This window comes from Periophthalmus magnuspinnatus, chromosome 21, assembly GCF_009829125.3.
Source record: "Periophthalmus magnuspinnatus isolate fPerMag1 chromosome 21, fPerMag1.2.pri, whole genome shotgun sequence".
Taxonomy (NCBI): domain Eukaryota; kingdom Metazoa; phylum Chordata; class Actinopteri; order Gobiiformes; family Gobiidae; genus Periophthalmus; species Periophthalmus magnuspinnatus.
Genome location: NC_047146.1, coordinates 11,694,369 through 11,706,706, shown reverse-complemented (window position 1 = coordinate 11,706,706; position 12,338 = coordinate 11,694,369). Strand labels below are relative to the sequence as shown.

Below are 12,338 nucleotides of genomic sequence, written 5' to 3'. Positions count from 1 at the left end.
CCCTTTAGGTTTACCATTAGAATTACCACTGGTTTAGACCTAATGGTACTCAAAACGCAGTCTGTGGTTGGTACTTGGTGTGAAAGGTTTAAAAGAAAAAAAAAAAAGTAAAACATAACACATCTTTGGCACATTCCAATTCTTTTAATACTTTTACTTCGGTATTAAAAAAACATAACGTGTGCTTTTGCACAACAACGGAACAAATGCCTGTATTGCAGAGGCCACTTCTACTGTTTGTTTGTTTGTTTTTGTTTTCGGACAGTGTGGTTTCCATAAATATTTCTCAGGTTTTGTAGTTTGTTTTGTTTATTTGTTTGTTTTACACAGTTTTCCAGGGATTCAAAAGCGTTCATGCTCAACACAACAGGCAGAGGTTATATGTTATTTTTAATCATACACCAGCATAAACTCTAGCACGATCGTCCCACATCACTACTTCCACCTTTTACCCGCCGAGTATGCAAATTGCGCAGGGTTTATTCGCGCGTCTTGCTGTAGTCCCGGAAGATCCATTGCTCTCTCGCATAAACCATATTAAAACCTTAAATATCAATATGGAAAATACGACAAAACATGTTTTAGACGTTGTTCATTCAATTGTTTAGTATATCACTGCTCTCGCATAAAGTCAGTGTTTGTGTAATTTGTTTTTCATACTTCATACTTTATGTTGTACTTCCAGGACCCGTCAGGGGCGCGGGAAATGAACAGAGTAATAGTGCGCGGAGTCGCAGCTTTGTTCACTTCAGTCTGACCCTCCGCGCTTTCCCTTGGCCACTTCGCTCCACTGTGTGAAGATAAAATGCCCACTACTCGCTCCATGGTAAGAACTATACTTTTTAACACTTGCATCATATGCATAGTGGTGTTGACGGTAAATATACTTAATGTAAATGTAAATGGGATTTCACTCAAAACCAAATTTCACGTCGTTTTGTATAGTTATTGTGAACTTATTTTTGCGTAAATTAACTAAAACAATTTGGTGCAAATTAGTTGATTAGGTTTTCTATGACAAGTTACAATGCCATCAAATGAAATACAAATGAAATTGCAGGTTGTATCGTCGGTTAGCTGTAAAATATGATCAATGTAATGTTTGTAAGTTTCAGTGAGAAAAAAAAAAAATCTTTGATCATTTTGATGACAGGGTGTGTCTCATGGTCACTAAGCCAATGAGAATGAGCAAACAGAAGTCCATAAAATGGAATTAAGTTGTTGTAAATTAATAACTACTTGACTCTGCAGAAGCACCAAATTACCAACAAGATCAGACTTAATTTTCTGTATCTTCTAACACCCTGAACCATGTTTTTAAATCCATGCCATTTGCTCTTGTCCAGAGAGTAGCTGCACAGCCGCCCTCCCCCAGGAGAAGCCTGAGGAACTTTCGCAGCGTTGCTCTGGTTCCTATGGAAACCTCATCCTCCGATGACAGCTGTGACAGCTTCGGCTCTGATGGAGGCTTTGCAAACACTGTAAGTATTATACTATAACGTATAGGCTTGGTATTGCGGCATGTCCACTTGTATGTGCAGCTTTTTCAACTGTTCTGTTTCAGCAGCGCAGTTTACGGCAGAGGAGGCCAGCAGAGAAACCAAAGTCACTGGAGAGTACATCAGATGAGGACACCTGCAGTGGGTTTGAGGACCATGTGATCAGCAGTCGCATGAAGGCCATGGTAAGTGTCAATGGTGGTGGATAAGTAATACAGTCAGATTAGATTATAAAAATTAATTTTATGTTGTTCTAGAAAGTGAATTCTCCCAAACGCGGGCGCAGATCCAGTGGTCTGAAGGTGGCCTTGACCTTTCCTTCCAGAAAAACCATAGCTAAAAAGAGGCCTGCATCCGAACCACTGCCTCAGCCCAAAGCACCAGCCGCTGACTCTGACGGGGAGGATGACTTTATCAAAAAGAGAGCACTGAATATTAAAGAGAACAAAGCTATGGTATGAGGGTGCAAATCATTTATTACACAACTATTACAGATAGTGTATAACTACTGCTTAATTAAAATCTCTGGAATGTTCCACAGCTTGCAAAACTGATGTCAGAATTGAGCAAAGTACCTGGAATTTTCCCTAGGAGAATGGCAAAGTCCTCTATCACAGTAAATTGCATTCCTTTATATATTTATGAAGCTTGAGCTTTTTTAAGAGGGTCATATTAATCTGCGTTTGAATTATTCTAGCCAAGGAAACTCCCTCAAAAAGTTGGAACTCCAAGAGTGCTTAGGAAGAACCCAGAGCGCTTGACTCCTCCTCACACTCGCTCTCGCTCTCTGGTGGATGGCCCCCCCAGTCCCACCCCTGAAGAGGAGGACCCAGAGGACAGGTTCAGCCTGGTGCGCAAGAACCGCTACTACGAGGAAGCGGATGAGCCAGTAGGTTCTCTCTGTATACTGTACTGCATTAAATAAGGTATAAATTATTTAAAAACATGTTGTCTTGTGCCTACAGCCTCGTCGTCGCACCTACAGTGGCATGAAAGCCATCCCACATGTGGTTAGGCCGGTGGAGGAGATCACAGAGTTGGAGCTTGAACACATTTGCAACAATGTTCGGGAGAAAGTCTACAACCAATCCACAGTATGTACAGGGTTGAGAAGCACTGCTTGGCATGTGATGTTAAACAGCTGATTAACTGATATTTTATTTAATTTTTTTCCCCTCAGGGATCAACCTGCCATCAGTGTAGACAGAAGACAACTGACACCAAAACCTGCTGCCGCAACCCTGAGTGTATTGGAGTGAGAGGGCAGTTTTGTGGGCCGTGCCTCCGTAACCGCTACGGAGAGGAAGTGAGGGACGCTCTGCTGAATCCGGTCGGTATATGAGCACTCGCATTGTATCTGCTTAAACTGTCTTTGGTGTTAAGTCTGACCCATCGTCTGCTCTCAGGAGTGGCAGTGTCCACCATGCAGAGGGATCTGTAATTGCAGCTTCTGCCGGGCGCGAGATGGCCGCTGTGCTACTGGAGTCCTGGTTTATCTGGCTAAATATCATGGTTTTGACAACGTGCATGCCTACCTCAAAAGGTTTGCATAGAAACTCATTTAAGTCTTATTTAAGTTATTGTTTTAACACTGACTTTCTCTGCAGTTTAAAGAAGGAGCTTGAGGAGAGTGGCGAGTGAAGAGCAGATTGAAGATGTTTGCTGTTGCACCTTCACCACATTTTTAGTACTTACACTTGAATGCATTGACATTGTTAAAAGGCATACTGTTTGATAGCATGTATGCAAAATAAAATTAACCACCTCTTTTTAACCAGTTTGATGGGACAAAACTTAAAAACAAATTAGATCTCTTATTTTTCTTGTGATTCTAGTTCAAGCTAGTAATTTTTTGTCACATTTTTGGCCAATGATCTTTTCCGCAAGACAATTCTACATACTTTGATTTATGATATGTTTAAAATTCTGTGGTGTTTTTCTCAAACCACAGAAGGCTCGTCTTAACTTGCCTTAAGTTTTTGGGTGTAGTTGTACATATTTCATAACACATACCCCCACCCATTCTTGTTGTAAGAAGTGTTCTCTTTAAACTTGTCCAAAAGTACTTGCATTGTTTTAAATGTAACTTGTTTTGTACAGCCCTTTTTCATATGAACTAAGCTGTAAGATTTCACTTGGTGCCTTTTTATACGGTTTGTTGTCAGATGTTGGTGCTCTGCTGAAATGGCTGAATAGTCCTGGTGCTATCACATTGTACAGGTTTAAAAAGGCACTGTTCCCATTTTGTTCCAAGAGGAATAGTGTGATATAGTGGAGCGGCTGCTTAAATCCCCTTCATTAGATAACCATCGCTAATGGAGTGGAAACAATTAGCACACTCTAATGGGGAGCTCATACCTGTAAATCACTGGATCCTGTTAAAAGCACATTGCTGCTCTGCTCCAATGTCTCTGCCTCATTTCTGCCCTGTACTGTTAAATAGGACTGGCTCAAGTGGCAGCAGGAGTTATAGGCTTCGTTTTCCCCTCACAAGTGTGAAACTCCAGTGGAAATGACCTGACATTATACTTGAGCCCTTGAAATGTACTCGATTTGACATGCCCAAAGATGTACTGTTCTGTTATCTTGTTTTGTATGAAAGTTGATCAGCATTGTTTTTGTTTTTTGTATGAGATGAACTGTAACATGTAATTGGTTCTGTTTGTATTTGAGTTGTTTTAACTCATTTTCATTAAAGTCTTAAATGCAGAATATTGTGGGGATTTCTTTTAAAATGACAGTCTTGCAATGGCATAATTACTATTATTCTATCAGACTAATAAACAGTAATGGGATGGTAATAAATGTATGAAAAACAGCAAAAATGGTGTTTGATGAGAATTCAAGTGTATACAACCCAAAAGGTCAACCCTGGAACTATTCTTTTTCAGAACAAAGCTTAAGATGATCCAGTATGGTTTAACTTTAAGTAGCACTAGATTCACTATGATGTGATTTAAAATGGATTCATTTTTATAGGGACAGTGCAATCATAGTTACAAAACATGACTTGCCGATGATTTGGTGTATACAGCTTCAACTAATATACGTCAAATTACTAGCCCCTTGTATTTACTTACTTAACCAATTGCAGGAAGACGTATGTACTTATACTCAGATATTGATCAACCAATGAAGACAATATTGATATTGTAATCATATAATAACAGATACTAATTACTTTTTCAACAAAGAATTATTTGCACAACAAAATTATTTCAAAATCAATCAACTGTTTTAGTTTAATTCCCTCTTTTTCCTCTTCAAATATGAAATGTTTGAGAAACTATTATTAGAGTAATAAAGATGCACTTGAGAATACTAGTCCTGTATTAAACACCAATGATCATCCACTTTGGGATGATGAATATTTAGGGAAGTAATTGTTTACAACGCTCAAGCATTGAGCTGATCTGGTAATCAGGCTATGAAATACAATATTTATTCATTAGAGCAGATTTAATGAGGCCTTGCAGCGCTAATTATGAAAACCAGTGTAGCAGTAAATGAGTAGTGCTGGGCGGCGGGCTGTGGGGTACCTGTCGGGAGGGATGGTTCAAGTGCCCTCGGAACGGCTCCACAGGCCTGACTCAGGACATAGATCACCCCCCTACATACCCCCCTCAACACACACACCCCTCCATACACATGCGGGAGGACAGGGCACAGATGGGCCCCTCTCCAGCACTCTGCTGTGGCCCCACATCTATATAATGTCCACTGCCACATAGAAGACATAGTAGCTACCGGACTGTAACAAACCTAATACAATACTGGTCTAGTCCTGTTTATAAAAAAAAGGTTTGTTCCTTAATGATCTCTACTTGTGGGACCACGAAAAACCGAATGGTCACTAGCACACCACTTAATTTACAATACATTTAAAATAGGCTATTTAATTTGTTCATCACAACAATTAAAAAACAAACATATTTACCTTCTTTTCCTTGTATTTGATTGGAAATTCTGAAAGCAGCTTCCCGAACACCTGAATGAACCAGAAGTATTTTAACTACATTTACTGAGAATCACTCTTGTTTTTGGCCACTATTAATCGTAGATCTTTGGATGCCAATAATGAATAATGTTATTACTATAAAATATAAATATTGCTCTAAAATTGGATTAAAGATACACTATAAGGCCACTATACCATGTGAACTTTGTTGAGGACACGCTGAAGCACAGTTTGTCACTCATGTTCGCTGTAGTGTGAATGGAGGAGGGGTCTGCTCACTTACAGCGGGCGTATGTAAAATGATATGTATAATTTATAAGCCGGCCTATATACCATTCACTTAAAATGTGGAGCAGCCCTGGCGCTTATTCTGCACTTTGTATTTGTATGCAGGAGTGGAGAGATGTGGTTGGATTTCTCAGCATAATATGGCTTTTGATTGACTGATATTTTCATTTATGGCGGCAGGGTAGCGTGAAGACTGTTAATTTGCCGGAGAGTCCTGCAGGTCGACTGTGATTGTACTAGAGCCAGAAGAAAAGCTCCATAAATGAAAAGTCACAGGGCACAATCACAATCTGTGACTCCGAATCAACTGATTAATTATAATTTAGCAGCAGTCTGTCAGGCCACAGCCATAAACACTCTTTAGAATCAGTGCTTAACCAGCGCTCCACGCGGGACACCTGGAGACATGAGCCACCAGCCTAACAGTGTATGGTGTGTGAGAGAATGCACTTTGAGAACTTCTTTTACTAAACTGTCAATGAATACTTTTCTCAATAGTTTTCAAGTATTTTGTGAATAAACCATTTGCACTTAAACCATTTGAAGTCATATTTTTTTTTGTTGTGCTACCGTAGAATGCCACTGTGCTAAAGTGTATACTCCAGCCAGGTGAAAGGAGAGTTCACAGAGAAAAGCCCCTAAGTAGGTAAGTAAAGTAAACCAATGGATTTGTAGTGGCCAGTTCTGAAACAGGGAAACATTATTTTACCAATATTTTACCATTACACTGTAAAAGAAAAGTGTCCTGTAGTGAAGCTATCACTGTGCTAACAAATGTAAAGTGTACAGACAAAAGGATTGTTTAATTCATGTTCATGCTTTTGTTTGAGTAAGAGGAGTAGGTGAATGTGACTATAGGTCTACTCGGGGAGATGCTATAGGTTTAGATATGTTAATGAATGATCTATCTGCATAACTAAACAAGCTTGTATACCATCGTATGATCAAAGTTCTCTTGAGTTTTTAATTTGTGTAGAAAGGATTCACATTTAAAATAGAAAGTCAATGTTGCATTCTGTGATAACCTGTGAAGCACTGTGGTTGTTTTTTAAAAAAAATTTGCTATATAAATAAATGTGACTGATTGAGTGTTAAAAAGTAACACAGTCATATATTTTAAAACAACAAAAATAAACTAGTCTATTTTGCTGTCAGAACTTTCTCTCTTGAAGAATGCCTACCCTCCTCGTGCCTCGGGCTGGCAGAGTGCTGTTTGTAAATGCACACCGTGAGTGACTCTGGGTGGCAGGAGCCTTATGACATGTTCCTCTCTTCCGTCTGCGCCTCCGGACTGATGGAAACAGCGGTTTGGTCCAGGTGTCAGGGACATTATCAGAGAAAAGGGGCTGCCTGCAGTTGCTCCATCTCACAGGAAATTGCCAACTCACCCTAACAAAGGAAGCCATAAGTGCACTGGCGCTGCCTTGGAGGGGAGCGTGATAAGATGACATTATAAATAGTGAATTGTTCCCTGAAGCTAGAGGGGCAGGCACATCGGGGGACTCTGACAATTCGACTTCTCCTAGTGTGACTCGAAAGCTAGTGTAGTTTATATAAAAACAAAATAAACTGCTTATCATTTTGGATGCTTTTTGAACGTGTTAAGCCGAATGGTACATAGTCAAAGTACGCTGGAGAGTAGTTTCTGACACTAGAGAAAAGCAAAAGCAAATAATAAAGAATATTTCCTTTTTGAATGAATGGCATCTGACAACAATGCAAATTTACTGAAGAATGATATGATAAACTACTATCATACCATTCCTCCAATAAAAAAACTTTTTAGAGGGTGTACCTGGAACTTGCAGGTTTGGTCTGTTGATTTTTGAAGATCTAATCTGAAAAGATTTTTACTTTCAAATTACTTTTTAAATTAATTTGCATGGCGTTTCTGTTGACAACATATTATTTTTGCTCATATTCTCTGTGTACTAAATCTTTATGCAAAGCGTAGAAGATTAACAATAGCAGTTTCATGTTCTCTCGGATATGCAAGTACTTACTTCTGTATTGTGCCTGAAGGGGGAGCTCTAATACAGGCGACTCACTACTTTGGGCATTTGCTTCCAACTTTCAACAAGTCCTGAACGAGACACAATAAGAAAAGTGAAAGGGTTATTAGAGCTTCACCTTAAAAGTCCCAAAAAACGACTCAATGCAAATCAGAAAGTATTATAAGGTCTGCTGTGTTTTAAAAAGGATTTAAAAGCACTGGCTGCAGACTAATATTCCGATACAAAAACGAAAGAGAATGACATTGAGTGCTCTATGTTGTGAAGTTCGCACACTTTGTCAAAAAAAGGGACGGGAGGGGTGGACATGGGGGGTAATTATGACCAAGGGAACACAGGGCTGTTATCGTTAAATCTATTCTAAGTAAGTACTGGTACAATGGATTGATTTTTATTGAGATCATACATTATAAATGGGCCATGGCAGCGCTTACAGCCTCGAGATGGTGGCTGCTCACGTGCTTCATTAATTTTTACTTCATTAACTCTCTCCTTCAGAGCCACACACTATTCATTGCCCGGCCGTAGCACTCCTTTACGCACAGGACGCGCCGGACCGGACCAGATACCGGGACCAGCACTCGCCAGCCAAGTGGATACAACACTGTCAAAACAAATCAGTAACACATGACGTTCACATATAACCCGGGGATAGGCCGCGTAACTGCGTTCATGCGTCAGGTCACTCGTGTCCGAGGCTGGTGACGCTTTACATGTTGGGAGAATAGCTATAAAAGTGTTCCGCGCGCAATGGAACAGAGCAAGGATGAAACAATTTAGCTGTCAAAGTCGTTAGACAGAGGCAACAAAGAAACAAAAGTCTTTTCTGGGAGCGGAAGAGACGGCATTGATAGCTTTTTATATTATTAAAAAGAGGCACTTCCAAACACTTCTAATATTGTGCGCAGTGATATAGGCTACAAGTGCACTCATGCAAATCTATATTTAATGTGTGTCACTACTTTTATATCCCTAATGACAACTTGAATATATAAAAAACTATGGGTGAATTTAACTGGCAACAGCAACATTGTTCAATTTACTGCATTTAAAAAACACCCCAAAATAAATAAATTAAAAAAAAAGAATAATAATGTAATTGTAAGTGTTGTTAATAAATAGACAGTCTTAATGGACTTGTAGAGTTTGCACTAAACACCCAGCTACAGTCAGAATCAATTAGTCCTAACTTAGGGGGTGTACAAAAATGCTTTATCATGAAAATATATAAAGAGGCTAACTGATGGCGAGTTTTAGGTTTTGTCATCCACATTTTGTCTACCCAGTTCATTCTGCCATTGAGCAGACATTATCAGTGTAAAAATAGCCAAATAAATCCTAACTATTAGTCTTATGTTGTAGAACTTGGATCTATAAAAATGTGTATACATAGCCTACAACTGTTGGATAGTTACTGGAATTACTGTCCAAAAATAACCTACTTTGGAAAACTTTTTGGGATGTTTTTGATCTATTTGCCCCAGGAGTTCCTTTTACAATTTTAACTTGTAATGTGAACTTAGGTCCCCCATGTAGAGACTTAGAGACTGTATCCCTCCTGAATGGGGCATTTGTTTAATAAGCTCAAAGCTAACAATATGAACCTGTCATGAGGGCAGCTGTGCGTGTAGCCCTGCGTCACCATTAGTTCCAGACAAGCTGTGTCCGAGGACAACCGAGTGAAGCAGGTAAAGAGGGACAAATGGACTGTCACATGTACGGGTGATTTTCCAGTGAGTCTGCAAATATAGAAAGAAAAGTTCAGATGGAACACAGTGTAACATTTCACAGGTTTATAAAAATTAAAACACAGAAGTATTCAGCCATATTGTCCATAATGTACATCAAATGTAGGTTTAGATGTCTTTCAGCTATTAGCTACTTTCTAGTCTTGGGTACTACATTAGCCTCTTATAGAGTACCATGAACAAAAGACACTCTGGGTGGACGGAGCTGCACATTGACCATTTCTTTGACAAAAATGCTTTTCATACATCATTTTAAAGTACAAATTTGTAGATCCTGGTTAATAGAAAGGCAGCTGAGCGGTAATACACACAAATTTGTTTACAAGATGAGAGAGAGTAATAACCTCATAAAGAGTAAATCAGTTTTCAGACATTTGAATGTAATTTGATGTAGTAAATCTCTTTTGGGAGCTGTGAAGTTGTTGAAGCCCTAAGCCTGTTGTCAAACTGAGCATGAGAACAACACGCATCAGTGGCCAGACGCTAAGTGCCTTTCTTTGCTTTTCCTTTTTTTTCCACAAACTCACTAACAGTGGAAATCTGTGCCGACAGCTGTCTCCAACAACATTTGTGAGTTGTTACACAGCACACATGTTGAAGTGATGAATCCTTCATTACATTTGCCATCAAACAATAACACCAAAGCTAACAGTTGACAAAACCCAGTTAAAACATTCGGGGCAAGCTCTTAAAGGAAGAATTAATAGGAGCAGCAGAAAAACAGCTCTTAGACAATTAGCACCAGAGACCACTCTATAATCTTAAGATTATTTTCACCACTTAAAAGCAGCACACATGGTTTGTGTTGTGGAGCGGCCCAATGAGCAACACTTGAGTGGGTTTGATTTGGTCTCTCTAATCTGCATTTCCTTTAACATGGCTTTCTTCTGCAGTGAAATGTCAGTGCTGATCTACTCCAGCTGGAACTCACCATTGTGTCATCCCAGTTACAGAATCTCCCAGAGCTTTTTCCCAAGAAGAGGAATGAAGAACTCGGCTACCACTAATGCCTGACATATTATTCAGATGCCGCATTCAAATACTTTTCTTAAGTGGCTCATTGTTTTCAGGAGAGAGGTGGTCTTTAAAAATATGTGAACTAGGCTCTATACGTGATGTCCCTAGAGTGCAGACCATTATGACCACAAGTAGAGATCACAGTGTGTGAAGCAGGTCATGACTTATATTTTACGCTCTGTTTGTTTACTTATGATGGAATAAGAAAAGGCCCAATTCACTTTCACATAACTTGTGAGGAAAACTAAATACTAAAACTATAAATACTAATGTGAGGAAAACTGTAATAGGGGTGTGTTACAAATCCTATTTATGAATAAAAGTCTATTTGTTTTGAGAAAATCATCTTTGGGATCCCACATGAGCCTATAATGGGACCTCTGAGGTTTCTGAGTATTGCTTTGTGAACCACTGAGTTCATTGGATCAGTTTAACAGCAACCTCCCAAAGCTATGATCATTTAAATAAAACATTGGATTTTGTGGATTCAAAAAGTGTAATTGCTAAATGTTCCGATGTAACCCTGGGGCTTGACTGTTAACACAACACATACTCTGGCTGGTTAGTCACAGAGGAGCAGTCTGCAGCACAGATTGGATTGGCTCGCTCAGAAGTCAAAAGCGGCAAAACAATTAAACGCGTGTGTCTGTGTACCACTTGACACACTTTTCACATGGCTGGGGCAATTGTCTGCCGAGAGCACCGAGACAAAGCCATTACTTCCAGTGTCTCAGAATGAAGATGGCATTGTTATTTCTGATTCTGAAACATATCAATTAAAGAAGCTAATAATTGTGATGGTGTCTTTTTTTCTTTTGGTCTTTGGCATCCATTTTCTGTTAGGTGGATCAGAGGAGGCTTTGGTCCTTAGAGTTAGGTGTGTGTGTGTGTGTGTGTGTCTCGCTATACCTTGTGTGTCTTCACCTTCCTTTCTGTCTTTTCTGTCATCACTGAGCCCTTTTCAAAACAAGGTGAAGTTCAGCAAAGTTTCCATGCACGGAGATGATCAAACAGTCACATCTGTAATGGCGGCGGGCGACAGGGCCAGTGAATACAGATCAGCTTTAATTGTGGTGGGTCTTACTGCCACTGTCTGTCAATCGAAGTCTTTGAATTGGCCGAAAATTTGCTCTGTTCATTCGGCTTAAACGATGTATCCAATTAAACGCTTTAGAATTCATGATCTTCAGTCAAGGTTAAATGAAAGCAGTTATTCCTGTCAGTATAAGGTGATTAAAAGCGAGGCCACGTTTTCAGCAAGAAAATTTAAATTTAGGACATGAATCTTTATTCATTAAGAGCCAGGCCTGCTATATAATGTCCGGTGCTCATAATCATCTTGTTCATCGAAAGTCTCACTTATGTTCATTTTATTAAAAGCCTTTTCAACAAATGGCAGTGTTTTACATATTCACATTCAAAGCAAAGAAGGGCTTCTTTTAAAAACTAAAATTACACCTTTGATGCAGACTAAACAAAATGGGTTATAAAGATGTTTTTAATTTAAGAAGAAACTTTGTAATTATTAATTTAATACATTTTAAGCCCGTGACCTGACTAAAGCAGACTAAGCTTCCACTGAAAAAGTTAAATATTTATTAAGATTAAGGCATAGTATGCATCTATACATTTCATATCAGGGGTAGAAAAGGATACATTTGCATATAAATTAAAGACAAATTTCACAATGAGATCTATTAGTTGAAAAATATAACCTACTCACCTGTAGTCTGGCCTAACTATGATGGAAGGACGGCACACACGCAGGTCTGAAAAACAAAGATTTGTGGCAGTGGCTTAAAATGAACACAAGTGT

At 39.2% G+C, this 12,338-nt stretch overlaps 1 protein-coding gene across 2 annotated transcripts; it reads left to right on the top strand.

Annotated features, from left to right (window-relative positions):
* Positions 1 to 765: 765 nt before the first annotated feature.
* cdca7a (cell division cycle associated 7a) lies at positions 766 to 3,279 on the top strand. Of its 2 annotated transcripts, none has more exons than XM_033986692.2 (10): positions 766 to 826; positions 1,347 to 1,481; positions 1,568 to 1,684; positions 1,757 to 1,954; positions 2,041 to 2,115; positions 2,197 to 2,388; positions 2,465 to 2,593; positions 2,680 to 2,829; positions 2,906 to 3,042; positions 3,107 to 3,279. In XM_033986692.2, exons 1-10 carry the CDS (start codon positions 806 to 808, stop codon positions 3,138 to 3,140), a joined length of 1,188 nt encoding a protein of 395 aa, XP_033842583.1. In that variant the 5' UTR covers positions 766 to 805; the 3' UTR covers positions 3,141 to 3,279. The 2 variants fall into 2 exon arrangements, with proteins under 2 accessions (XP_033842583.1, XP_033842582.1); XM_033986691.2 differs by having other exon boundaries at positions 1,565 to 1,684.
* Positions 3,280 to 12,338: the final 9,059 nt, after the last annotated feature.

Bases quoted from the DNA above. Each gene is read 5' to 3' on its own strand.
- cdca7a (XM_033986691.2), top strand. From the start codon at position 806: ATGCCCACTACTCGCTCCATG. The intron at 2,830-2,905 runs GTCGGTATATGA...GTCTGCTCTCAG, and splicing joins GGGACGCTCTGCTGAATCCG to GAGTGGCAGTGTCCACCATG. The intron at 3,043-3,106 runs GTTTGCATAGAA...CTTTCTCTGCAG, and splicing joins GTGCATGCCTACCTCAAAAG to TTTAAAGAAGGAGCTTGAGG.